This window comes from Lepidothrix coronata, unplaced genomic scaffold (genome assembly GCF_001604755.1).
Source record: "Lepidothrix coronata isolate B3197 unplaced genomic scaffold, Lepidothrix_coronata-1.0 Scaffold58, whole genome shotgun sequence".
Lineage (NCBI taxonomy): Eukaryota > Metazoa > Chordata > Aves > Passeriformes > Pipridae > Lepidothrix > Lepidothrix coronata.
In genome coordinates, this window is record NW_016690238.1 from 1849685 (window position 1) to 1873243 (window position 23559).

A 23559-nucleotide genomic window follows, 5' to 3' on the forward strand; every position below is an offset into this window, starting at 1 on the left:
ACAGTGGGACAATTCTGGTCCAACGTGGAAGGAGGAGGTCATCCCAGCAGGGACAGCCCAGGGTGGCTGCCAGCAGCCCCTCTAGAAGCACTTGCGATGGACGATGGAGGGGCCGGACTCATCATACTCCTGCTTGCTGATCCACATCTGCTGGAAGGTGGAGAGGGAGGCCAGGATGGAGCCACCAATCCACACGGAATATTTGCGCTCCGGCGGGGCGATGATCTTGATCTTCATGGTGCTGGGGGCCAGCGCCGTAATCTCCTTCTGCATCCGGTCAGCGATCCCGGGATACATGGTGGTGCCCCCGGACAGCACGGTGTTGGCGTACAGATCCTTCCGGATGTCCACGTCGCACTTCATGATGGAGTTGAAGGTGGTCTCGTGGATGCCGCAGGACTCCATGCCCAGGAAGGAGGGCTGGAATATGGACTCGGGGCAGCGGAAGCGCTCGTTGCCGATGGTGATGACCTGCCCGTCGGGCAGCTCGTAGCTCTTCTCCAGCGAGGAGGAGGAGGCGGCCGTGGCCATCTCCTGCTCAAAGTCCAGCGCCACGTAGCAGAGCTTCTCCTTGATGTCCCGCACGATCTCCCGCTCGGCTGTGGTGGTGAAGCTGTAGCCCCGCTCCGTCAGGATCTTCATGAGGTAGTCGGTGAGGTCGCGGCCGGCCAGGTCCAGGCGCAGGATGGCGTGGGGCAGGGCGTAGCCCTCGTAGATGGGCACCGTGTGGGTGACGCCATCCCCGGAGTCCATCACGATGCCGGTGGTGCGGCCAGAGGCATAGAGGGACAGCACGGCCTGGATGGCCACATACATGGCTGGGGTGTTGAAGGTCTCAAACATGATCTGGGTCATCTTCTCCCGGTTGGCCTTGGGGTTGAGGGGGGCCTCGGTGAGCAGCACCGGGTGCTCCTCGGGGGCCACGCGCAGCTCGTTGTAGAAGGTGTGGTGCCAGATCTTCTCCATGTCGTCCCAGTTGGTGACGATGCCGTGCTCGATGGGGTACTTGAGCGTGAGGATGCCCCTCTTGCTCTGCGCCTCATCCCCCACGTAGCTGTCCTTCTGCCCCATGCCCACCATGACGCCCTGGTGCCGGGGCCGCCCCACGATGGAGGGGAACACAGCACGAGGCGCGTCATCCCCCGCGAACCCAGCCTTGCACATGCCCGAGCCGTTGTCCACCACGAGGGCAGCAATCTCCTCGTCCGCCATCCCGACCGCCCTGCGGGCAGGAAGGACAGGGAGCCATCAGTTGCTGCCCAGACAGGACAGAGCAGGGACAGCACAGACCCCCAGGTGCTGAAGGGGTTTAATACAGCAGGGAGCCCCAAGAGCAGTGCTGAAGGAGCCCCCCTCTGACATGAAAGGGAATATGTAGGGCTCTTATAAATTAGGCTCTGAGGGGTCTGTGGAGTAATGTAGGAAGATGCCTATTTTATCTGTTTCTTCCCTCAAAATACACATAGATACATGTGTCTGAGAAAACAAACACAGGTCTAGTGGAAGCTGTCCCAGCCCACAGCAAGGGGTTGGAACGGGATCAGCTTTGAGGTCCCTTCCAACCCAAACCATCCCAGGATTCTATGATTCCTGTTCCTTCCCCAGGGATCAAAGTGGGCCATCGGGGACCCCCCACACACCTACACACACACCTTTACCACAGACGTGAGGAAGCAAAGACCCCCAACATAAAGCCCTCCCCTTTGTACCCTCCCAGGCCCCATACATGGAGAGACCCCTAAAAACCCCCTCGAGGGCCCAAACAGAAGTGGGAGGACCCCAAAGCCCCCTCCTCGAGGGCTCAAACGAACACTGAGCCCACCGGGCGACCTCAACCCCCCCGAGGGCCCGGGCAGATGCAAGGGACCCCTAACCCGGCCCGAGCAGAGGACTACTCCCATCCTCAAGGCCCGAACGGATATGGGGGACCCCTAATCTCCCATGAGGGCCCCAGTGGGGGAGACCAACCCCACCCTGAGGGCCCCAAGAGACACGCCGGGATCCCTAAGCCCCGCAAGGGATCCTTCAGCCCCCTCTGAAAGCCCAAACAGACACAAGGAGAGCCCTAACCCTCCCTAAGAGGAGGATCCTTAGAACCCTCCTCGAAGGACCAAACAGATATGGAGCCCCCTCCCAGACACGGGACTCCCGGGGCCCCCGCTCACCCTCAGCCCCGCCCTCGAACCCACGGCGTCTCCTCAGCGACTGCCCGCACTGGCACCGTGCGCGCGCCTTTATAGCCGCCGGAACCGGAAGCCGACCGGCGCTGCGCTGTTTTATTGGCTCCCGTTCGGCCCCCGCCGCTCCCGGAAGCTGGGCGGGTGCTTCCGCCGCCGCGCACCGCCCCCGCCGCGCCGCTTCCGCCCGGGCGAGGAAGGGGCGGGAGGGGCAGGAAGGGAAGGAGGAAGGGAGGGCAGGGGAGGAGGAGCCGAAGCGGCCGCGCAGGGACCGGCGGGACCCGCCACGGGAGGTAAGGGGGTGCAGGGTGGGAGTTTGCGGGGTCGGTGGGGTGCTGTTCTGGGGGTCGCGGCACAGCTCCCGTGTTCCCCCTTGAGGGCGGTGAGCGGCGGTTTCGGGTCCCCGCCGGACGGGGTGGGTCGTTGATGGAGTTGTTTACCAGCCCCCGTAGGTGTCGGTGCTGCTCGGCTCCGGCTTTAACTCTTTCCGGCAGTTCCCGCTTGGAAAGAGCTCTTTCCAAGCGCCGCTGGCGGGCGGTTCCTTAACTGAGCCAGTTAAAAATTGAAATCAAGGGACTGTTTAATTGAAGAGCTCGTTAAAAACTGAAATCAAGGGGCTGTTTAATTGAAGGGCTCTCCCAGGGGTTAAAAGCCCTGGGTGGTTAAAGCGAGTCCTGGCCCTACCCTGGCGGGGGAGAGGCACGGAAAGCGAAGGGGAGCACAAAAAACAAGGGAGAGGCACAAGAGCTGAGGGAGGGACACAGAAAGTAAAGGGGAGACACCAAAGTCAAGGCAGAGACACAAGAAGGAAGGGAATATCCATGCTCAGGCTCTTAAAACCTGGAATGGTTTAATGATTTGAGCCCCAACTCCAAGTTGTCACCTCAAATCCCGTCCTGAAATTATGGTTTAACTGTTTTCTGTCAGCAAACCACCTCCTTCTTGATGTAAAACTGGCTGCAAACTTGCTGTCTGTCCAGCACAGCGGTGATACTTGCCGTGGGTGTATTTGCTGTACCTCAAATCCACCCCTCTTGGGAGGATTTAGCCTGGAAAAGAGGAGGCTCAGGGGAGAGCTCACTCTCTACAACTCCCTGACAGGAGGTTGTAGCCAGGTGGGGATCGGTTTCTTCTCCCAGGCAACCAGCAGTAGGACAAGAGTGCATGGTCTTAAGCTGTGCCAGGAGAGGTTTAGGATGGATATTAGGAAGAAATTTTTTACAGAGAGAGTGATCAGCCATTGGAATGGGCTGCCCAGGCAGGTGGTGGATTCTCCATCCCTGGAGGTTTTTAGGATGAGACTGGATGTGGCATCAGTGCCGCGGTCTGGGAACCACGGCGGGGTTGGATCAAGGGTTGGACTTGATGATCCCGGAGGTCCTTTCCAACCCGGCTGATTCTGTGACTCTGTGATTGCGTGAGGCAGCGATGCAGCCCAGCACCAGCCCTGCCGTGCCCTGTCCCGCCGTTGTACCTGAGCTCCAGGAAACGCGGGCGCCGCATTCCTGGGTGTTGCCGCTGCCCCTGAGGTGTGTTTGCTCTGCGAGTCTCAGGTCGTTTATTACCCTCCAGGTCCCTGAGGTGCTCCCAGTGTCCCGGTGCCTGCCCTGCCGAGTGTCCCCCGGGCAGGGCGGGTGACACCTTGGGTGCCACAATGCCCACCAAGGTGTGGGCTGGGGGTTCCTGTGCTGCTTTGTGGTGGCTGTTGCGACACCCACACCAGCTCTCGTGTGGAGCAAGGACAGATGGTGCGTTGTGCCTTCCCGGGGAGTCCCAGGCTCTTCCCAGCTGCCAGGTAGTGCAGGGTATTGCTCCTGATATACTAATCCACTTGATGGTGTTGCACTTGCAAGCTGAAGCCACGCCAGGTAAAAATGCAACTGCACCTGCCAGGCTTTTAATTTCCATTGTTACTTAGTGAAGAGTTTGCACAGGGGAAAATGAATTTGGCATGATTATTTAGGGAAGAGAGAGAGAGAGAGAGAGACAAATGAGTTGGGGGCATAGCACTTAGTACAAGAGATGCTGTCTGACCATCTAGGGATGCTGGAAGTTGTCTTTCACTTTGGAAACTGCTGTCTGGTAGGTTATTAGTTACTTTAGAGCAGAATTGTGCCTGCTTTGAAACATTTTTTAGCAAAATAATCTCTTTCTTCCATTGTGTAGCTTGAGTAGCCCCGTGCTGGCTGTAAACAGGGTAGTGGGAGGTGGCAGGAGATTGGAGCTTGTTTGTAGTTGGCTTTTCCTTTGTTTCTCCAAGCTGGCTGTATTTTGATATCAATGAACCTTGAAGGGCAGCAAGTGGGATCTGTTTAATCATCTTTTCACCCCGAGGAGAGCAGTCTTTGTCAGCAGGGCCTGTTGGTGACACAAAGTCCAAAATACACACGGTCATTTTAACGGTCGGGGATTAACGGCGCAGTTGTCTTTCCAGGATTTATCCAGAGCTGTGTTTCCAGCTGTGGTCTGTTCTGTTGGTCTTTGCTCAAGTGCTGGCTCAGCAGGTCAAAATGGAGAGCTGGGAAAGCTCTTGGGTCCTTAGGCTGGGAAAATTGAAGGGAGGACATGGATGGGCCTTGAAACTCCAGGATCCAGAGGCAGGAGTTGCTTGGTGCTCTGCGGTCTTTGCTGTAGTCTCGTCTCCATCTCCTTGGGAAAAATAATGCTTAAATAAATTTAATTTTTAAAAGAAAGATATAAAGAGATATAAAGAAAGTATAAAAAGTCAAGGATTTTGTAATGCAATGAAAGCACAGGAGAATTTAGCAATAAAGGTGTGCAACAGATTCCTGCCTGGTTTTTAATATAAATATGATCAAAGCTTATCATCCCGGCTATCTCCTTTTAAGGTAGCATTTTAGGAGCACCAAACCCTGCACCTAACCTTTCAAAAGTAATTATTTAGGAAGCATGGAAGGATTGTGACTGGGCCCATGGACAAAGGCATTTCAGATGGTGTCTTTGGGGTATAGGAGGGTGAGGTCCCGGCAAATGTGTTCGGCTCGAAAATACAATTAAACAGTCTGAAAATTGAATGCAAGTTGGAGCCCGAGGCTGTTAAACATGGAGCTGATTGTTTCACGGTCTCCTGCACAGGAAAGAGCACTGGCTTTGCACTCTATTTATCCTCTTCCTGGGGAAAAGATGAAAGCATTTTATATTCATACGGACAAATATTTGTCTCTCTCTCAGATTCTACCCGTCTCCCAAGGTCGGGGCTTGAACCCTGCCGGATAAAGCCGGAGCCGCCCCCCTCTTTTCCCAGCCATGCGAACTGCGGGATGAAGCTGGAAGCTGTGGTGGAGCAGCTGCAGAAGCAGCAGCAGCAGCAGCAGCCGGCCGTGCAGATGGATTCCCGGGAGCGGCGGGAGCGGCAGCTGCGGGAGGCGCAGGTGCCGTTCCCGCAGCAGCTGGCGGTGCAACGCGCCGTCCTGGCCGCGGCCAGCCGCGCTCCGGCCGCACCGCCCGGCGCTCCCCTGGCCAGAGCCCCACCTCCGCCGGGAGCCGCCCGGGCTTTCGATCAGAGCAGCATGAATTCTGAGCCTGACGACGAGGAGGAGGAGGAGGAAGAAGAGGAAGAAGAAGAGGAAGAGGACGAGGAGGAGGAGGAAGAAGGCGGTTTGGAAGGCAGCGAGCTGGATGGCGCTGACGTGACGGGGAAGGAAAGCTGCTCTGCTCTGAAGTATTTCCGTGCTCCCAAAGTTGCCCATCCCAACCAAAGAGTGGCCTCTACCTCTAATCCTCTCCCAGCTCCAGGGCACCAGCGGGGGGGGCAGCAGGGCAAAGAAGAACAGGGTAAAGACACTACTAAGCAGCTGCATTCCGGGTCCCCGGCGGGACGCCCGAACTGGCGCTTGGACGAGCAGCTCAAACAGGTCAGTGCTAACATTCCTTCCTCCTGAAAATGACTGTATTCATTCAACCTGACGATTTTTTTTAGCCCAGTGTCCTGCTACAAGCACTTGGAAGCACTTTGGAGGGCAGTGCTTCCTTGGTGTGCGCTTCCGGGTTTATTCTTTTATAAAGAGATTCCACAAGAACTTTGCTTTACTGATTTCCAGCTTGGGATATAGGAATCCCTCAGTCTGTGAGAACCTTTGTAGGGAGGGATTTGTGGGGCAATCCAAATGGAACAGCCTGGTGGTGTATTCATTTTTGGTGCAACATCTCACTCGAGTTATTTCTCATTTGACATCTACAACCCCTTCGTGTCAGACCTCTGGGATGCTGGAACTTTGGATTTCTGGGTGGTAGTGTGGGCAGGCAGGGAAGAGTGTCCTGCCACTGATCCTGGGAGTCAGACCCACTTTATGTTTCCTGTGTGGGAAGGCAGAAAGAAGCCAACTTGCTGCTGCTTGGTAGGAGGTTAATTCTGTGTTTGACTAAAGAATTACTACTACTTGTAGATAAATGCCAGAGGATCATGGAATTATTTTCTGTGTTGTAAGTGGGTATTTCAATGGATTACTGTGGTCTTCCTACCTGGCTGTTCCTGCAAACCAGTTGGGTGTTCCTACACTAGTGCACGTGGCAGGAACTCCTCAGAGTTGCCAGGTGAATGACAGTGGCACTGGTGGTGCTATAAAACGTGCAGGGGATGCAGCAGGCAACCAGTTACTGTTGTTTTTTTCTCTGTGTTTGCTTCACAAGAGGGGTTGGGTTGAGAAAAGAGAGTTGCTCAAGCTGTTGTAGGGAAATGAGGTGGGTTTGTTGGTCAAGGGGCCATTGCTTCAGAATTTACTGGATGGGAGTGGTGTAAACTTCCTCTTTCAGGGCTCTGGGTGGAGAACAGGAGGCAGGGCTCGAGTGTTAACAGATCACTTTCTTAAAAAAGCCAAATAACCTTGGCATGAGTCTGTGGTTGGTTTTATTTCTTGCTCAGCTGGTGCTTCTTGCTTCTCCTGTGAGAGCCTGCAGATCTTACTGGTGGTCCTGGGAAGGCAAATGACCACAAGACCAGCCAGAGCTGGTCTTAGCTGATGTAGAGTAATAAAAAAAAGAGAAATAAAACACTATTCTACAATTGGCATACTGTGCACTAATGCTGCTCCAGTCCTTTGGCCCGCCCCTGCACTGATCCAGCATTTTGGGAGGAGGTCGCAGCTTAGTCTGGTTTCAGGCCAGTTTATTCTGGGAGCTAAAGTGCACAAATCTTCACCAGGAAAAACTTAAAAGAAAAACTCTTACTGCTGTGTTAATCTGATTTACTGCTGGGGAGGCAGACAGGAAAGGAAGGAATCGGAGGAATTCATGGACATTGAGTTAAGGAGCGGATTATAAAGGAACAGGACGGGTGTGCTGTGCTACAGCAGTTCTGGATGGTGGGAAAGCATGGCAAGGAGTGGGCAGGTTCATGTCATCCCAGAATATTGTCTCCTGGCACAGCCACTGGAGATGGAGTGCCTTAGATCCATGGTTGTGCTGGTGAATGATGTGATTAAGGTGGGGTGTTGTGCCCACAAGGCCAGTTGAAGTGCCCAGTATTGGTGATGCTGGTGCAGAATATTCCCCTTGGGCAGGGCAAATGCTGCATATCAGCCTGTTTGCACTCCCCAGCAGAGTCTGCATTCCAGGCAGGAAAACCTGAACTGCTGAATCCCAGTTTAGAGCTGGGGAGCAGGGGGTGTGTGGGGAATAAACTGGGGTGACTGGCATGGCAGGAAAGGGGGAGAGTTGTGTGGAGGAACTGTGGACTGACCACTTAAAGCTCAACAAAGCTTTCAAGCTGCCTTGCTTGAAATTTTCAATTTCCAAGGTATATTTTAAAGATACTTGGATTTTATCTTTGCTCTTTGTCTAAATTGGTTGTGTTGGGCAGAAAACCTAGAATAAAACACAGAAGCGCCTGTGTTCTCCAGTTTGCTTCCAAAAGATTCCTGAACTAGTCTTTTTTCCAGCTTCAGTTTTGCTGGAGGCTAATCACCACTCCTACTCCCACCTCTGGTGGTATTCCCAGGATGCATAATTCCCAGGCTGGTGCCTGTGAAAAAGTGGGGAAAAGTCACTTTATTTCTTCCTTTCAAGTGTGGCTTGTTCTTCTGAAAGCCATGCCTTGGAGAAAAATGTCCCTTGGAAGTGTAAGGCTAAGATTGCCTGTAACAGCTGTGACATGGAGATGGAAGCAACCAGGAAAATGAAGCCACTTGTGTTCAGTCCCGGACAGCCAAGTAAATAATTGTAGGACAAGCCAGCAGACAAAAGAGCTGGCTCAGCTTATGGCACGGGGGCGGTGGGAACCTTGTCAGCACAGAACAACAAGGGAGTGGAGGTGCTTGTCAGGGAATTGCAGTCCTGAAAGAATAGCTGGGGGGAGTGTGCTCAGCTCGCTCCTCCGACTTGCTGGAATCCCCTGAAATCCATCACGGCTCCCGCAGCCTTGCTGGAAAAGGGTGTTGGGTGCTGCCTGTCTGGGAAGAAAAATGAGGGTTTAATTCCACAGGTGCAAAGGTTGGTTTTGGTGGATGGTTGGGTGTTGGGTGCTCGTCTCGTGGGTGCTCACATCGCTCAGTGATCCCTCTGGTTTCCCGGAAGAGCCGTGTAGGAAAGGCAGGAGCACAGCCACTGGCTTGGTGCTGCCAGCTCCTTTCCCACCCGAGCAGTGTTGTCAGGGCTGTAACTACAGCACACACATTCCTGCATGGGACGTAAAAATAAAGCCAGGGTTTCCAGGCCTTCTTCCATGCAGCAAGGGAAGTGTCCACAAAGCAGCCAACAGACTTCCAGGGAGTGGTTCGTGGTCTGGTTTTTGGGGATGTCTCACAGTAGATTCTCAGAAATCACCAGTCACTCCTGAAAATCCTGACCTAACTTTTACAAAGGTCACGGTGTTTATTAAGATAAGTCAGCTTAAAATAATTACCGTGCTTTTGCTCCAGGGTCCAGGAATGAGTGGCTGGGATTCCATAACCTTAAGTATGTGCCTCAAGTGGTGTGTGTGGAGGTATTGCCCAGGAGATACTCGTTAATCCAGGCAGGGGAAGGTCCCAGGAATAAAAAAGTGGCATTTCACACTGTGCTTTTTGCCTTGTGGTTATTTGAGATATCCAGGGCCCGACTCAAGGTTGGATTTTTAGCTCCCTTTGTGTGTCACTGGGTATTTTTCCTTTTATGATGTACTGGGAGGAGATTCTTCATGCATAACTGGTATTAAATATTTGGTTTCTCTTTTGCTGTAAGGACAGATCTGAATTCTTAAATCGCCAGTTGCTGCTTCTCTTGAAATTCATGATTTAGGTTCAGGTCTTCATCTCCAGAAACAATTCCATAGGTGTGTTATATTGCAGTGGCTGTGCTGGATCTGGAGGCAGGAAAGTGAGCTCATTTATATCCTGAGGAAGATATGGCTCATTTTAGGATTTATTCAGGTGCTAAACTTATCTATAGGAATAGTGGCAGCTCATCTCCTTCAGTGCCAATTTGTAGGAATTGAAGCTGATGCTGGAGACAGGAGGTGGTGAGAGCTGGAATGTGTGTTTTTTTCTTGCACTTGTGTTTTTCTCACTTCAGGGTAAATAAGTGACTCTCAGTGTGGCAGTGAGAATTTCTCTTCCCACCCCATACAGCACTGAACAAATCTTCTTGTCACTTAGGTTTTAGATGATTCCTCTGAGTGTTTGTGAATAGGAGTCATTCACAGAGAGTCCAACTTTTCCTTAAGGATGAGGAAGCAGATTCCTGTTTGGCAGAGAATTGTGTTGGTGCCACAGTTGCCAGGTCATGGGAACACACGAACGAAACTTAATAAAAAAAGGCAATTAATCAGTTTAACTTCAGCCCGTTCCTTTTCTTTCCTTCCCCATCCTCCCTGCCATTCCTGAAATCACTAAAATGTTTTCAAAGCCCGTCTTTGAAGCTCGTGGATGTTGAATCGAGCTCTGTTATTAGTAAAGCTGGGAAGGGTTGATTCCAATTCCAGCAGAGCTTGTGCAGGCAGTAATTATAACTTGGCTCCCTGTGCTTGAGAACTTGCAGCTCAGGGCAGCAGCCCTGATCTTATCGGCGTTTTGTAGTACAACAGTTTTCTTTATAATAGCATCTGTTTCACTTCCTAAGGCTTAACTCTACCCACAAAAGGAATTTCTGTGGATTCTCTGATAATCCTGAAATTGCTGCCCCTGTACCTTTCCATTGACTCGGTGCTTTCAGTCAACCCATGGGGTAGGGGAGGGGTTTTCTTGTTCACTGCAATGATCAACCTCGCCCCTAAGTGGATATTTCAGCAGATTCCTGGCCTAAAGCCTCTGTCCAAACTGAAGCTCTGTAGCGAGGAGGTGCAGAAGGAGTTCGAGTTTCATGCCAGAAGTTTTTATTCCTCTTGTTTGGAAGGTTTTTGTCCTCCAAAGAATGGGCTGGGCGAGGCAGGGCAGTGTTTGTCATCTCCTGTCTGCTCGGCAATTCAGGATTAACTCTGGGTCTTGAATGTGGGATTGGAAACCAAAATTGCTCTGGACATCTGAGCTTCCCTCTAATAAGATATTCCAGGTGGTTAGGGAGTAATCCTAAAATAGGTGCAGATATAATTGCTCCTGAAGCCAGGCCTGCAGCCTCTTGGGGAGGGGGCGGCCCAGGGCGCTTTGGTGGCCTCCGAGGTGTCTGTGGCACGGGGAAGACTCCGTGGCTCTGCCAGCAGCTTGGGAAGCTGGCCAACCCTTCCCAACACCTCTGCCCTCCCTCTCAGCCTTTGCATCAGGGGTTTGAGCACATCCAGTGCCACCTCTACCACCTTCTTCTGTGAGAAACCAGGAAAATTCTGAGCCGTGGTAATGCAAGGGCTGTTTGTCAAACATCAGCAAATTCCCTGGATTTGGGTGGGGGGAGAGGCAGTAGTCTCCTCAGGGAATTATCTGCCTCTCTGAGCAGTGTTTTTTCCTTCCTGCCACTATTGCCTGGCTTATACAAAGGTCTTTTAATGACTTGTGAGAATATATTGATTTCTCAGGTTCCTGCCGTTCCTGCGGAGGAGGCTGCTCAGCATAGGGTAACTTTTTGTTTTCCAAGCAGGAATGGAAAGGAAGCTTGATCCAAAGCTCCTGCTGAGCTCTCTTGCTGGGCAGAATGGAGCTTATTCTGCGTTTGGAACACCTCTGGAGCTCTTTAGTGATTTACCTGTCCCAGCTGTGCTCAAGTTGCCGTTTGAACCACTGCCGATATTTGGTGTCTCTGGTTGTAGCCTTGGCACAGCCCCAAAGGTTTTGGTGAGTGGAATAGTCCCTCCAGATCCAAGCTGAGGCCTGGGAAAGGGCCTGTTGGCGCTTGTGCTCTGTTCTCTGGATAAACACATCTTTATTCCTGTTGCTGAGCTGACATTCTGTGCTTTGCCTGAGGCTTTGCCAGCTCTGCTCCCCAAACCAAACCTGTGCTCTGTCCCCACATTTCCACAGCCCACCCTTGCACTGAGGTGGGTGAGCAACCCTCTCCTTATCTCCTCTGATAGCTTAATGTGGGAATTGGAAGCTGGCTTTAAACCTTTCCAGCTACTACAGGAGGAAATGCTAATACTGTCCCTCACGTTGGATCACTCCGTGTCATGCCAGGTGATATCCATCTCTCCTGATTTTCTGGACATATGGCCAAACACTGATGGCTTCAGCTCACTTTAAGCTCCTTTTCTTCAACGAGGTGTGGGGGAGCATTGCTCCTGTGCTCTCCAGAATCTCAGGATGGAGCTATGGGAAGTAGGGTGCATATATTCTGCTTACTCTCTGTAGCAAACCTTGTCATTCTCTTCTAATTACACTTTTTCTTCATAGAGAACCAGTAAAACTTGTTCTGTTTAACTTTTTAACTTCTGAAGAGTCTTTAATCCCTTTAAAAGTTTTATTCCTGGAAATTATACCGAGTTCAAACCCACTGGCAGGAGCAAATTATCTCCTTTAAGCCCACTTCTTTCTTGTCCCTGTCCTCAAACATAGCGGAATAAGCTCTCGACCAAAAATTCCCTATGGAAGCAAGTGGTTTGCTTCTTGGAGCACCTATTTTAACACCACAAGCAGTTTTGCTGTCTAGATCCATAGCCAAATCCAAACTTGGGAAGGAAACAGCCGAAGAAAAGGGTCAGAAAACTGAACACCTTTGCAAATCCTTTTGCCTTGGAGTGTGTAAAGTTGAGGATGGGAAATATCTGCTGCCTCCTCCTTTCTCTTCCACTGTGTCTTATTCTGAGTGTTGTCTTAGGTTTGATCCAAGTTAACAGCCAGTGGGGTTTTAGGAGCAGCTGAATGTTTCCATAATTAGCCAAAAACCTGTGGTTTTAATCTCTGCTGGAGAGAGAGACTCCAGGAGAAAGGACACATGGATGAATCCTCCTGTGAACAAAACCAGTCTTCAGATATCTTCCTACAGAGAGAGGGCTGGGAATTGATCTGCTGTAATAAACAGCTGACATAACAGAAGTGGCAATAATCCCCCATTAAATATCTTTCAGCTGATGGGACTCACTGGATAATTGACTTTCCAGCAGGAATTACTGGCTCAAACTAAATCAGCAGGCATTAGGGCAGCTCACTGCAGTGTGTTTGAAAGGGGGAAACGGAGCTTTGCCTGGCCTTGACAAGAGCTATTCATCTTTGTAATTCAATGTGTGTGTCACAGCCAGATGACTCCAAGATTTCGGATATCTGAGCACCTCCCTAATTCCCATGGGGTGGTTTTTGGGGGTGCTGAAACCTCATGCTGTCTTTTCTGTCCTGGTGTTTATCAGGACAGGGCAGTCGAGCCTGCCTTGCCAGGTGGATCTGGCTCTTCTCTTTCCTTGAGTGGCTCTGCAGGAACTGCTGCACTGGAGCTTTATGGAGTTGATGGTGTAAAGATGCTTGGCCATATTTCACCATCGTCCTGGTGCTGCCATACTGGTTTCCAGACCTTGGTGGTCATTCCAGAATGATGATTTACTGAGTGGAATAGGCCTAACTAGACTAATCCTTTTAATGTCTAAGAATGAACCTTAATCCAGCAAAGCTGAGCTTTCCATTTCTGTGGGGAAAATCCACATCCTTCCAGGAGTAAGGGTCCTGGCTTGGCAAGCAGCTTTCCAGAGGGATTATTTCCCTCTTTCTGGTCGTGGGTTTGTAGGCAAGCATGGGGGAGGGTAGCAGGGCTTTTCCAAGTGTGTTGAGTGTCATGAGGAGAATAGAAAGGAAGGATGCCAGGGGAGTTCTGGGAAAAAAGATGGACATGGGGAGCAAAAGCAGCATCTCTCTAGGTGTTGGACTTCATTACAGCAGAGCACCTGCTAGAGGGGAGTTAATATCCTTCTCTTTAGGAGATGAAGGAACGTGGCTGTTGGAGGTGTTGAGGACTTCCCTCTAGAAAGGTTTTCCCTGGCATCAAGACAACACTTTGGAGATAATTTCTGTGGAGGGGAAAAAAAGCCTTAGAGCTGGAAAACTTGCCTTACCTTCAGCAGCTGCCTGGAAGGCAAAATGCCACTTCCCATTTTGTGTGAGTGTCAGAGATCCCAGGAAAACAGGCTGTGACAAATACACGAATGCTCCCCATCTTTCTCGTCATCTTGGCCTAAGCCAGCAGCTGCTTTTGCACATTTTTGTGCCCCAAAATACACATTGCTAGCTTTCTGGGATTGTCCACAAATTCCCTGGGAATCCTTTCATCCTTTCGTTTCTCTCTCTCCCTAGAATGGCAGCGTGGCCTGGAGTGATGATGGTGATGGATGCCGAGGAAGAGAAATCTCACGAGACTTTGCCAAGGTCAGTCTGATCATGAGGATTTCAAGGAAGGGGTAACTTCTGGGAATTCTTCCCCTGATCCATGACGGGGGGGTGACCACAGAGCCCTCACTATTGCTCTATGGTGAATTTGTAAGAAGGATGTTTTGTCCTGCAGCTCTGCCTACGAACCTGCTATTTTGTTGCCTTTAGTCACTGGATTGTAGTTTGAACTAAGAATTAATAACCAGGCTTTTGACTTCTAAAATTTTGGTCCTCTCCATCTGAAAGGAGAATATTTTGTTTCTAAAAGCTGCTTAGTCCTGTGCTCATAGATTTGAATGTGGCATCTGTGTGTCACATCAGCTGCAGGGATTCATTTTAGACTGAGCTGGCCCTTTCTGCTGGGGCAGATAATTGTTCTGCAAACACACCGGGGTGTTTTCTTCCCAGAGCTGGGTGAGAAAGGAGAGCTTCCCAGGAAATGAGCCCAAAAAGCACCCCCTCTTCTTTGGACTAGATGAATACCAAGTAGCTTGCAGCACCTAAGGGGAGGCTGAAATATGTATTTCCCAAGGAATCTTTGCTTTTCCATCGAGCTGCTCCACAAGAGTAGCTACAACCAGGAAAAAAAATTCCCTAGGGTGTTGCAGGGTTGTTCCTCGATGCAAACAAGAGAAGGAATTAAATTCTTCATGTACAGCTTTGTCTTCTGTCTTGTTCTGTATCCCCCTGGATCTCAGAGCCTCACTTCAGCCCTTCCAGACTGTCACTTTTTGGCCTCACAGGGTTCTTGATAGGTGAAAATTAGACTTTTTCTATTCCAGAAGTGGTTGTAAGATGACACTCGTGTCTGCCCCTTCTGAAAAATGAGGGGATAATGCTCACATATAGTTCCTCTCTTTTGGAATACAGTGTCTATGGAACTTTATTTTAATTGCTTGGAGGTTTTAAGCCTTTTGGTAAAAAGTATTTCTGCAGCAACTAGATTCTAGGGTGGCTCCTGATATTTTTGAAGGCTTTTGGTTTGTTTAGAGGAGCCTTCCCTTACAGTCACTAGTAGTTACAGGAAAGGTCTATTCTTTCATCTCCTCCTTCAAGGCACTTGGAGTTTAGCACTTATGTGACAATCCTTGAAGGAGGGAATTGTGAGTTTAGGAGGCACTGCAGAGAAGTTTTACCTCTCTGATGCCACAAAGGTACCACTGATCTGCCCCAAACCACTGTCACCTTCCTTTTGGTTGTCTCCTCTTCCTTTCCAACCTGCCTTCATAGCTTCTGTCCCCTTTTCCTCCAGGTGGCTTCAAACCCTCACTAGTGGCTCACTAGTGGTGCTGTTAACTGAGGTGAAGGTTGGAGTTGATGATCTTGGAGGTCTTTTCTAAGCTTAATGATTCTGGAAATCCTCTTCCCTTTGGGATGCCAGTCTCTGTACTTGGATGAGTTACTGAGGGGCTGAGCAAGGCAGGGTATGGTGAGGGTCCTCGGAGTGTCACTGCAGCCCTGGCCAGAGTTGCTCAGGAATCTTTCCTTGTTTTTCCTCTTTGCCTGTGGTTTCCTTTCACTCCTGCAGTGCAAACACAGATCACACACTGGAAGAAGCCAATATCACTTTATTTTCTCATTGTGGATTGTACCTTCATTTTTATTTGTTTTCCCCCCAGCTCTATGAACTGGATAGTGATCCTGAGCGGAAAGAGTTCCTGGATGATCTCTTCATTTTCATGCAGAAGAGGGGTGAGTTGAGCATTTGTTTGAACTCAATGAGCAAAATAGGACAGGGGAATGAATTTTTCCCTCCTGAGTTTGAAAGAACAAATCCAGGCCTTGAACTGGCAGATCAGGTGGAAGAGCAGAGCTGAGGCTTGAGATGTTTCTCTTGGGAGATGAGGAGTGCAGTAGGAAAGATCTTCTGCCCGGTAACTTAATTCCACAGGCACTATTTCTTTACCCTCCTACCCAAAACTGATGATCTCCCTGCACTGAAGGTCCCCAAATCCCTGAGGACTTTTGAAGCAAGGCTGAGTAGCACTGAGAATTCCCTGGTCTCCCTTTCAGTTGACATGTCTCGTGTTTGATTTCAGTGGCGTGTATGAATGCCTTCACAGCCACTGTCACTGCACTGACATGCAAGCTGGGCACTGGGAAAATGGACACCAAGCCACCTTTTCCTGTGGATTCCCAGTGTGTCAGCTTTCCAGTTAGGAATTCTGTGTAACGGAGCGCGGAAGTGCAGACTTGCTCATATTCCTTCCCCTTGCTCCCCTTGGTGTCAGCAACTGGCATCTCTCCCTGCTACAGGAGTGGGGATGCTGTGTGAAGTCTCTGGGATGTCACACAAGACTCTTTCTGTCCCCTAGTTATCAAAATTCAGTTCCCATTGCAAACTGTTCATAATTAACATGTATTTATTTGTGGGGTATGGTATAAAATATTCCTCTCTGAACATTTGTGGTGCTCTCTTCTTACCCCTCCAAGGGTGCCAGTTGTCTTTTGAACTCTGCATCTTCAGATCTGTCCCTCCAGGAGGCTGGATCACAAGTGGAGGGAGGGCTGTCCAATATTGCTCTTCATAGCTATGTCCGTTTCACCTACCACATAGCTGACTTGTGTGGATTTTTTTCTCTCCAGCAATTTGAGGTTATGCTTACAAGTTATTAAAAATTAAGAGCTGGGGTTTTTGCTGATATTTTTGGCTTTCATGTGCAGAGGCATAACCAGGATTAATTAATTTCCTTGCAAATGTTAACCTGAGCTCCCTTGTTCAGGTAAGGGCTGGTGACTGAGAGACAGGACAACAATCTGCAGGGTGTGATTGGCAGCAACAAAAACCTCCAGATGCCTGGAGAGAAATCTGCTTAATACTTCAGTGTCTCCTTCCTATTCCCTTTTAATTATTTATAATTGACACGTTCACAGAGCCAGGGCTGAGCTGGTCACCAGCTGGTTGCTGGAGGAGTTTAGCTTTTAATCAGCTGGGTATTTCCAAGTGTGTTTGTTTTCTGGAGACTCCCTCGTTTTTCCTGCTTGCCGGTAGGCTGATAATGAAATAGAAGAGCTCTGCACCCATGGGGAAGAGATGCTGAGAGCCTCTGCCAGAGGGGCTGGAAAGGTTTGGCCCTGCTCTGGGGGACTGGCTTGAACTCAGGGTACACAAGGCACTTATGGGCCTGCTTTTTACGTGGGCACCTCAAAAATAAAAAGGCAGAAGGACTCCAGGGAGCCAAGTTCCCTCAGGTTGGTGGGAGAACTGGACAGGGATATGCTGAGCTATGGGAGGTGGCTTCTCCTCTGTCCTTAATCTGAGCTGTTGTGTCTTCCTGCAGAAGAAATATTTTGACTTGACATATCTTTTTAGAAGCTGTGTGTCTGTTTTTCCCACTCCTGCTCTTCCCAGGGTTTTGGTTTTCTAGTAAGCAGGTGGGTATAGCCACTGTGTCCTGTTTTGAGAGCTTTGCAGCAAAGCTATCATGGAATAATGATAAGGATTCAGGCCTCATTTCTCCTCCCCTTGCTTTATGGGCCAGCAAACATCCTAACCCAAGGCTGAACAGCTTCCTTGTTCTGAGAAAGCCCCCACAAATTTGGCTCCAACGTGGGCTCCTTGCACCTGAGAGCAAAGTGCTGTGTTTCTTAGCTGGTACGTGTGAAGAGCTGCTTAATTTGCACCTCGTGTCTGAAGGGGATGGAAAGCAGCTCTGCCAATAAAAACATTGCTGCTGTAAAAACAGGGATTTGCTGCTGTCCAGGAGGAGCCAGAGAAGCGCCAGCCCTTGTTTGGGGCTGATGGATTTGGGGCACAGATCACAAACTGACGCTGAACCAAACCAAGCCCGATGTGAAAGATAAATGAGAGATTTCACAGGAGCTACCGAGGAGCTGGAGGGATGAAAAGGTTTGGTTGTTGGTGCTGCTTTAGGAATGTATCTCGAAATGGGAAGCCATGAAACAGCCTTAATGCAGATCAAATGTGCAGGTCTCCTCTGCCTCCCAGCACAGCAGGTTGTCGCTGAATGACTGCAGCTGCAAGTGATAAAATGGCCCTTCAGCAGCAATAATGATGGAAGAGGGAGATGAGAGGGAAGCTGTAACTCTTCCTTTGTTGGGTGTTTTATTCCTTGGATGTGTTTAGGGGAATGAGTCCCACCATGGCTGTGATTGAAGGGGCAGATGGGGAGAGGAGGGAGCGTGGCTGAAGGGAGCGATTGGTGTGCAGGACTGGCTTCAAAGCAGTGCTGGGACATGTATCCCCACTTTCACCTTCCCTTTCCTCACTTCTCCCACAGTCTCGCAGCAAAGGTTGTCTTTCCTGGCACTGAGAAGGGATAAACAGCTTGAGCAGTGCCTTCCCTCCATCTCCATTGCTCATCTGCTGTCTTGTGGCACACTGAGCCTTGAGGTTTGGTTTTCAGAGCTGTATTTGGTGCTGAGGCCCTGGCACAGGGTGCCCAGAGAAGCTGTGGCTGCCCCATCCCCAGAAGTGTTCAAGGCCAGATTGGACGGGCCTTGGAGCAACCTGGGCTGGTGGAAGGTGTCCCTGCCCATGGTAGGGGGTGGAACAAGATGGGCTTTAAGGTCCCTTCCAACCCAAACCGTTCCATGATATATTTTTGACATCCTGCTGCATGAGGGCACGGACTGAGGATTCCCTGTTAGTGCACTGTGGAGTGAGTTGCATCACAGGCACGGAAGCTGGATTTGTTCCACCTGCCTCTGAAGACACTGCAGGCAGGAGCAGTTTAATAAGTGCCCTAAGTGCGTCCCTTCCAATAACTCAGGGTATCTTGTGTTCCCACATCTTTTGTATTAACTGAAATAATTTTATTACAGAAATGTCTATAGCCAGATGGGCAAGTTCACTTACTCAGCTCAGCTTTGGCATCTCCCACTTTGGAGCAGTGGGATTGTTACGTCCCTGGAAGGATCAGTGATCGTGCAAGACATTCCTCTAGAGAAGAGCTTTGCTGGGGAGGAGCTCTGAGCGTGTGCTGTGGTGTATTAGGAAAGGCTCCTTTCCAGGGAAACTGCTTTGTTCATTTGAAGTCCTGCCTTTGTGAAACCCTCATAAAATGTCTGCAATTGTACAGCTCTACTAATTCTGTTCAAGGTTCCTGTGTGACCCAGGTTTTCCCAGATGGCTTGACCATTCTGGTGCTTGATGTGTACATACATAGAAGGGGCTTTGTAAGCCTGACCGTGTGGTTTTAATGTTTTCCTGCTGTTGTATGCTCCGGCTGAGCATTTTGGATGTGGAAATACAACAAATCCAGGGGATTGACAGCAGCATTTACTGATGGATTCTTTTATCTCTAGGCCAAGTGGTTGTTTATGCAATGTCTGTTTAGGGAATACGCTTCATTCTTCCACTGATTCAATTCTCCACGTTTCTTCTTTTGATCCTCCGGAGATATTTTTGACTCTGAATTAAGCAATGTAGTTCTCTAAATGAGACATCAATAGACATAAATTCTCAGCATCCTTTGCTCGTGCTACCTGCTTAGTGCTGCAGCAAATGCCTCCCTAAACAGCAGGTGATGCTCTGCAGTGGAAAATTCCCACCTGAAACACCGCATAGGTTTCTTCTGGATGGTCCCAACGAACCAGGAAAAGTGTTTTTCCCTGTCAAACCCTTTGATTTGTACACAGCTACATCTCTGCCTCCTGTACTTCCCTTAAGAGCCTCTTTGGTCACCTGTTCTGACATAGAGTGAGAAAAATGGTGACCTGTGTCTTGTGCAAGTGGAGTGCAACGGGGATCCATGAAATATTTTAGGTTTTTCCTTTCTGTTGTTTGAAAGAATGATTTTTCCTTAATTTGTGGAGGGAACTGCCATTCTGGTTACATTCGTCAATTCTTTAAGTGCCTGTGAACAGAATCCACCACTGCATGTACTTACACACCTGGAAATGATGGTAGGATTTGAAACAAGCACAAAACCAGGTGCCTGGGGTCTCCAAACAACATGAATCCAGCTCCTCTGGGGAGGAATCCCATCCCTGAAACAGGGTTCCCTCTAGCATCCCAAAAATGTTGCAGAGAGTGCCTTGATGATCAACCTTAAGTTGACTTAATGATGATCAACCTTAAGTTGGTGACTAAGCCTCCACCAGAAATTGATATTTTGGGGAGTTTACCTGCCAATTCCAATAATTTAGGAACAGTTGTCAGCAGGTCTTTCCCATAAGACCCAGATTTTCTCCCTGTTTTTTATACATCAAAACATTCATTACAAGCAGATATGACAGGTTTTTTCTCTAATTTGGAAAAAGCCTGTAAGCTGCCTTTTGCAAAGATCTAAAAAAAAAATCTTTTCTGGGAAAATAAACATTACAGTTCAAATAATGAATTATCCCTTGATTTTAAGCTGATGAAAATGGTGTTTTAGAGTGAATGTTGCTTTAGCTTCAAAGAAAAATCATACTGGAAGCTGTGGCTGTAATTAATGGGAAAATAGTGTGAGGAGTTTGCTTGGTTCTGGCTTACAGGAGATTTGTTTTAAATTTAGTCAGGGTGGGGAATGTTCGAGCAGCTGAAATGTTTGATTGTGAACTGGGTTGGCACTGGGCAGGGTGCAGAGGAAATTAATGTGAAGTTATTGAGTGTTGTTGCTTTGCATCCATCTTTCTGTAGCTTATTCAGGTGATTCCACCTGCTGTAGGTGAGGATCCGAGTCTCAGGTGCTCCTCTCTGGGTGTACAGAACTGAGTGATGGAGTCAGAGGCATTTTTTTTCTCGTTTCCCCTGCAGACTGAGGTGTTGAATTCTGTCACGTTTCTCCAACCCCCCGAAACTGGATGTTTGTGTCTCAAATCCTGCTCTTCTCAAATCCTTTCTTACACTGAGACTTCCTCTTCCCCCCTCAAATTTAACATCACTTTTTTAAATGATTAATGAACTCCTGCAGAAGTGGCTCAGCACTCAAGAGATGACCCTGCAGATATCCAGGTGTGTTTCTACCTCTCCTTGCCTGGAGAAGAAGAGTTTTATCCCCGTGTTTCTGAGGTCGTCCACGTGGGAACCCACCACCGCTCCCGCGGGGGTTCAACATCTGGTGAAGAAATTGGTACTGTGGAATATATTGGACCCAGCTGGGTACAGGAGAACAAATCTCCATGGGATCTCTCTTCCAGGGGAAGGTTAATGTGGCTGGAAGCCTTGGCTAATGTGAGCGGGGCACTGGATGCCAGTTAAGGAGCCGAAATCTGATAAGGGACTGCCGAAATTTGATAAGGGGCTGCTGTCAGCCCCACTCAGGGAGGAGGGAGGGACTGATGGCTTTGAAGGGGTGCAGATAAGAAGTGGCCTCCTGTCAAATAGAACATGATTGATTACCCTCTATCCTGGCTCCCGCTTGGATAGAAGTGTCTAATGGGCTGCAGGCTCCAGATCAGGTAGTGACATTCCTGTTGGGAGGTGGGAATGCCATGCCCAGAGAGGCGGGAGATCAGCTGTGGCACAGCAGGGAGGAGAGAGGTGCTTTCCCTTCTGGATCCCTTTGCTTTTTATTCTAACTCTGAGGGAGACAAACCAACAAATAAAACTCAGGCAGCTGGGGTGGCTGAAGCCCCAGCTTTGCCTGGAGCCAGCCAGGATTTGTCCTTGGAGAGGTATTCAGGCAAACCAGGAGCTGAGGCAGCGCAGGGTTCAAGTTGATTTGCTCGTGTTCAACGCTGTAGAAGTGAATTTTCCCTCTGTTTAGCCTGGGAGATCATAGACACCAAGTAATTACTCTGCCTCTCTTCAAAGAAACATGAAGTTCTCATCAAGATTTGGTTCAATATTATTTTAAACCATTGTAGACTTTTCCAGTTTCCTGGGGAAAACTGTTCCTTTTGGCTATCTGATATTGTTTCTCTTTGGAACATATTTAGAGTGGAAAGAGCAGCTTTTTCTTTACCTGTTACAAGTTGTGGCTTAAAAATGCTCCTTCTATGCCCATTTTTCAATCCAGAACATGTTTTATTGCAACTTAAATGTTGCTCTGCAGAATAAATATTTGGGATTCTTACCCCCTTTGCTCCTTACTATAAAATGGACACTTCTGGAGGTAAATTGGATAGGAAAAGAGGAAGGTGATTGGAAAAGCAGTGCTGCAGGATGGATGTAATTAAGTGTTCTTTGTCTCCTGCATGCAGGACGAGTCATGGCTTAGGCTGCTTGATGGTGGCCCTTGGAAGGGAATCTCCATCATGGAGGACTTGGAAAGCCAAGCAAACCCCTGAAAAATTAGAGGGAACTTATTTCCTATAATTTGCTTAAAAACAGACTCTGGGGCAGTCTTCGTCAGTCTGCATCTTCAGGTTGAGATCTGACTCTGAAGTCTGGCTAAGAGAGGATGAAGAAGGGGAAAACAAACCCCCTTGGGCAGCGTGGTTGGATGGGTGAGGAAGATGATGGTCCAAAGTTTAGTCCCTCAGCAAGGGACAGCTGAGTGAGGGAGCAGAGCCTGCATATGCCAATGGCTTGGCCAAACCCCCTTCCCAAGGAGCTGGTTCACAGGTGTAAAACCAGCCATTCCAAGGTTTTCTAGGGTTCACAGCTTCGTCAGCTGCTTAAATAGCTTTTGAAGAGTGAAAATCAAACAGTTGCTGCCTCTCCAGAGCAGGGGACATTGAGGCCTCTCCAGATAAGCCCTTGAGGCTTCTCTTCCATCTGCCTGGAACAGAAGAGGCTTTTGAAGGGGTGAAATTCCCTTGAAGGACAGAGGTGTTTATAGCTACAGTCAACCTTCCTCCAGGAAAACTCTTTATTCCAGAAGTCTGAATTGTAGCCACAGCTGTCTTTCTCCTCAGAAAATCAGGAGCCTGTGGGCTATGGGATGACTTCCCTTCCAGAGTTTGCCTGTCCAAGAGTTTGTCTTCCTGAGGTCCCCCATCAGCTCTGCATCTTTCCTTTTCCAGTGGAAAAAGGCTCCTTGTGCCCCCTATTTGACTGATTCCTTGCAGGAATGAGCCAAGGTACGTAGCTCAGGTTATATTAAAAGGAAAAAAAGCTGTTTTCCGAGAAAACTAGGAGAGGAACCAGTCATCTTCCTCTCCCTCCTGAAGTCAGGCAAGGCTTCAGGCATACAGAGTTTCTGAGAGCTGGCAGGAGAGGGAGGCTTGGAAGTACAGTAAAATGAGTTTGCCATCAAAAGGCAACAAGTCTTATGCTGTGCCCCCGGCTGCTGACCTTTCCCTCTGGAATTCTCCCCTCTGACCTCGGGATCATTAATCCTGATGCTGCCAGATGACAGTAATCCATCATGGCCCCTGACAAGCCTTGCAGCCGCCTGTGAAAGGATCCGCTCGGCTTCAGCATCCAATCGTCCCATGATACTCGTTTTTCAGCCTTTCCTGTTGGAGCAGTGGGGGTTTCCAATAAAGACTTTATCGCCTCGGCTTTCCTCAGAGAGGGCTGGGGGAGGAGAGATCCGAGGAAACACTCAGCCACGGCCTCCTGCTCTGGAAAACACAGAGAATTTACCAGATCCAAACCCAAAATCGTTCTCTGCCCGATCTGGGCCTTGTTACTTGGAACAGCGCTACAGGAAAGGATGGAAAGGAAATTATTCCATCTACGTGCTCAAGTGGAAGAAGCAAGGTTGTAGCAAAAGGTTCTGCACGTGACTGTGAGGGGGGGGATGGAGATGTGTGGGGAAGAGATGCTCTCTAGTATCATTTATCCCTTTATTTTGCTGTTCCCAAGCAATACAGAACAACACATCCTGAGGAAGAAG

The 23559-nt window shown here is 49.4% G+C and overlaps 2 protein-coding genes across 6 annotated transcripts in view; one reads left to right on the top strand and one right to left on the bottom strand.

Annotated features, from left to right (window-relative positions):
• Positions 1–6: 6 nt before the first annotated feature.
• Positions 7–2282, bottom strand: LOC108498335 (actin, cytoplasmic type 5). Of its 2 annotated transcripts, none has more exons than XM_017816911.1 (2): positions 2166–2282; positions 7–1222 (listed from the first exon to the last, which is right to left on the bottom strand). In XM_017816911.1, exon 2 carries the CDS (start codon positions 1210–1212, stop codon positions 82–84), a length of 1131 nt encoding a protein of 376 aa, XP_017672400.1. In that variant the 5' UTR covers positions 1213–1222; positions 2166–2282; the 3' UTR covers positions 7–81. The 2 variants fall into 2 exon arrangements, with proteins under 2 accessions (XP_017672400.1, XP_017672401.1); XM_017816912.1 differs by having other exon boundaries at positions 7–1223; positions 2155–2263.
• Positions 2283–2291: 9 nt separating this feature from the next.
• ARID3B (AT-rich interaction domain 3B) overlaps positions 2292–23559 on the top strand; it is a 32750-nt gene continuing 11482 nt past the window's right edge. The window contains exons 1-4 of one of the 4 annotated variants that reach the window (XM_017816907.1): positions 2292–2368; positions 5370–6052; positions 13811–13882; positions 15505–15577. In XM_017816907.1, the coding sequence (XP_017672396.1) occupies positions 5459–6052; positions 13811–13882; positions 15505–15577 (739 nt within the window). In that variant the 5' untranslated portion in view covers positions 2292–2368; positions 5370–5458. Of the gene's footprint in view, positions 2471–2829; positions 2916–5369; positions 6053–13810; positions 13883–15504; positions 15578–23559 lie in introns of those variants that run through there. The other 3 variants (XM_017816909.1, XM_017816908.1, XM_017816910.1) reach the window with 3 other exon arrangements.

Coding starts and splice junctions, on each gene's coding strand:
- LOC108498335 (XM_017816911.1), bottom strand. CDS start 1,212: ATGGCGGACGAGGAGATTGCTGCCCTCGTGGTGGACAACGGCTCGGGC.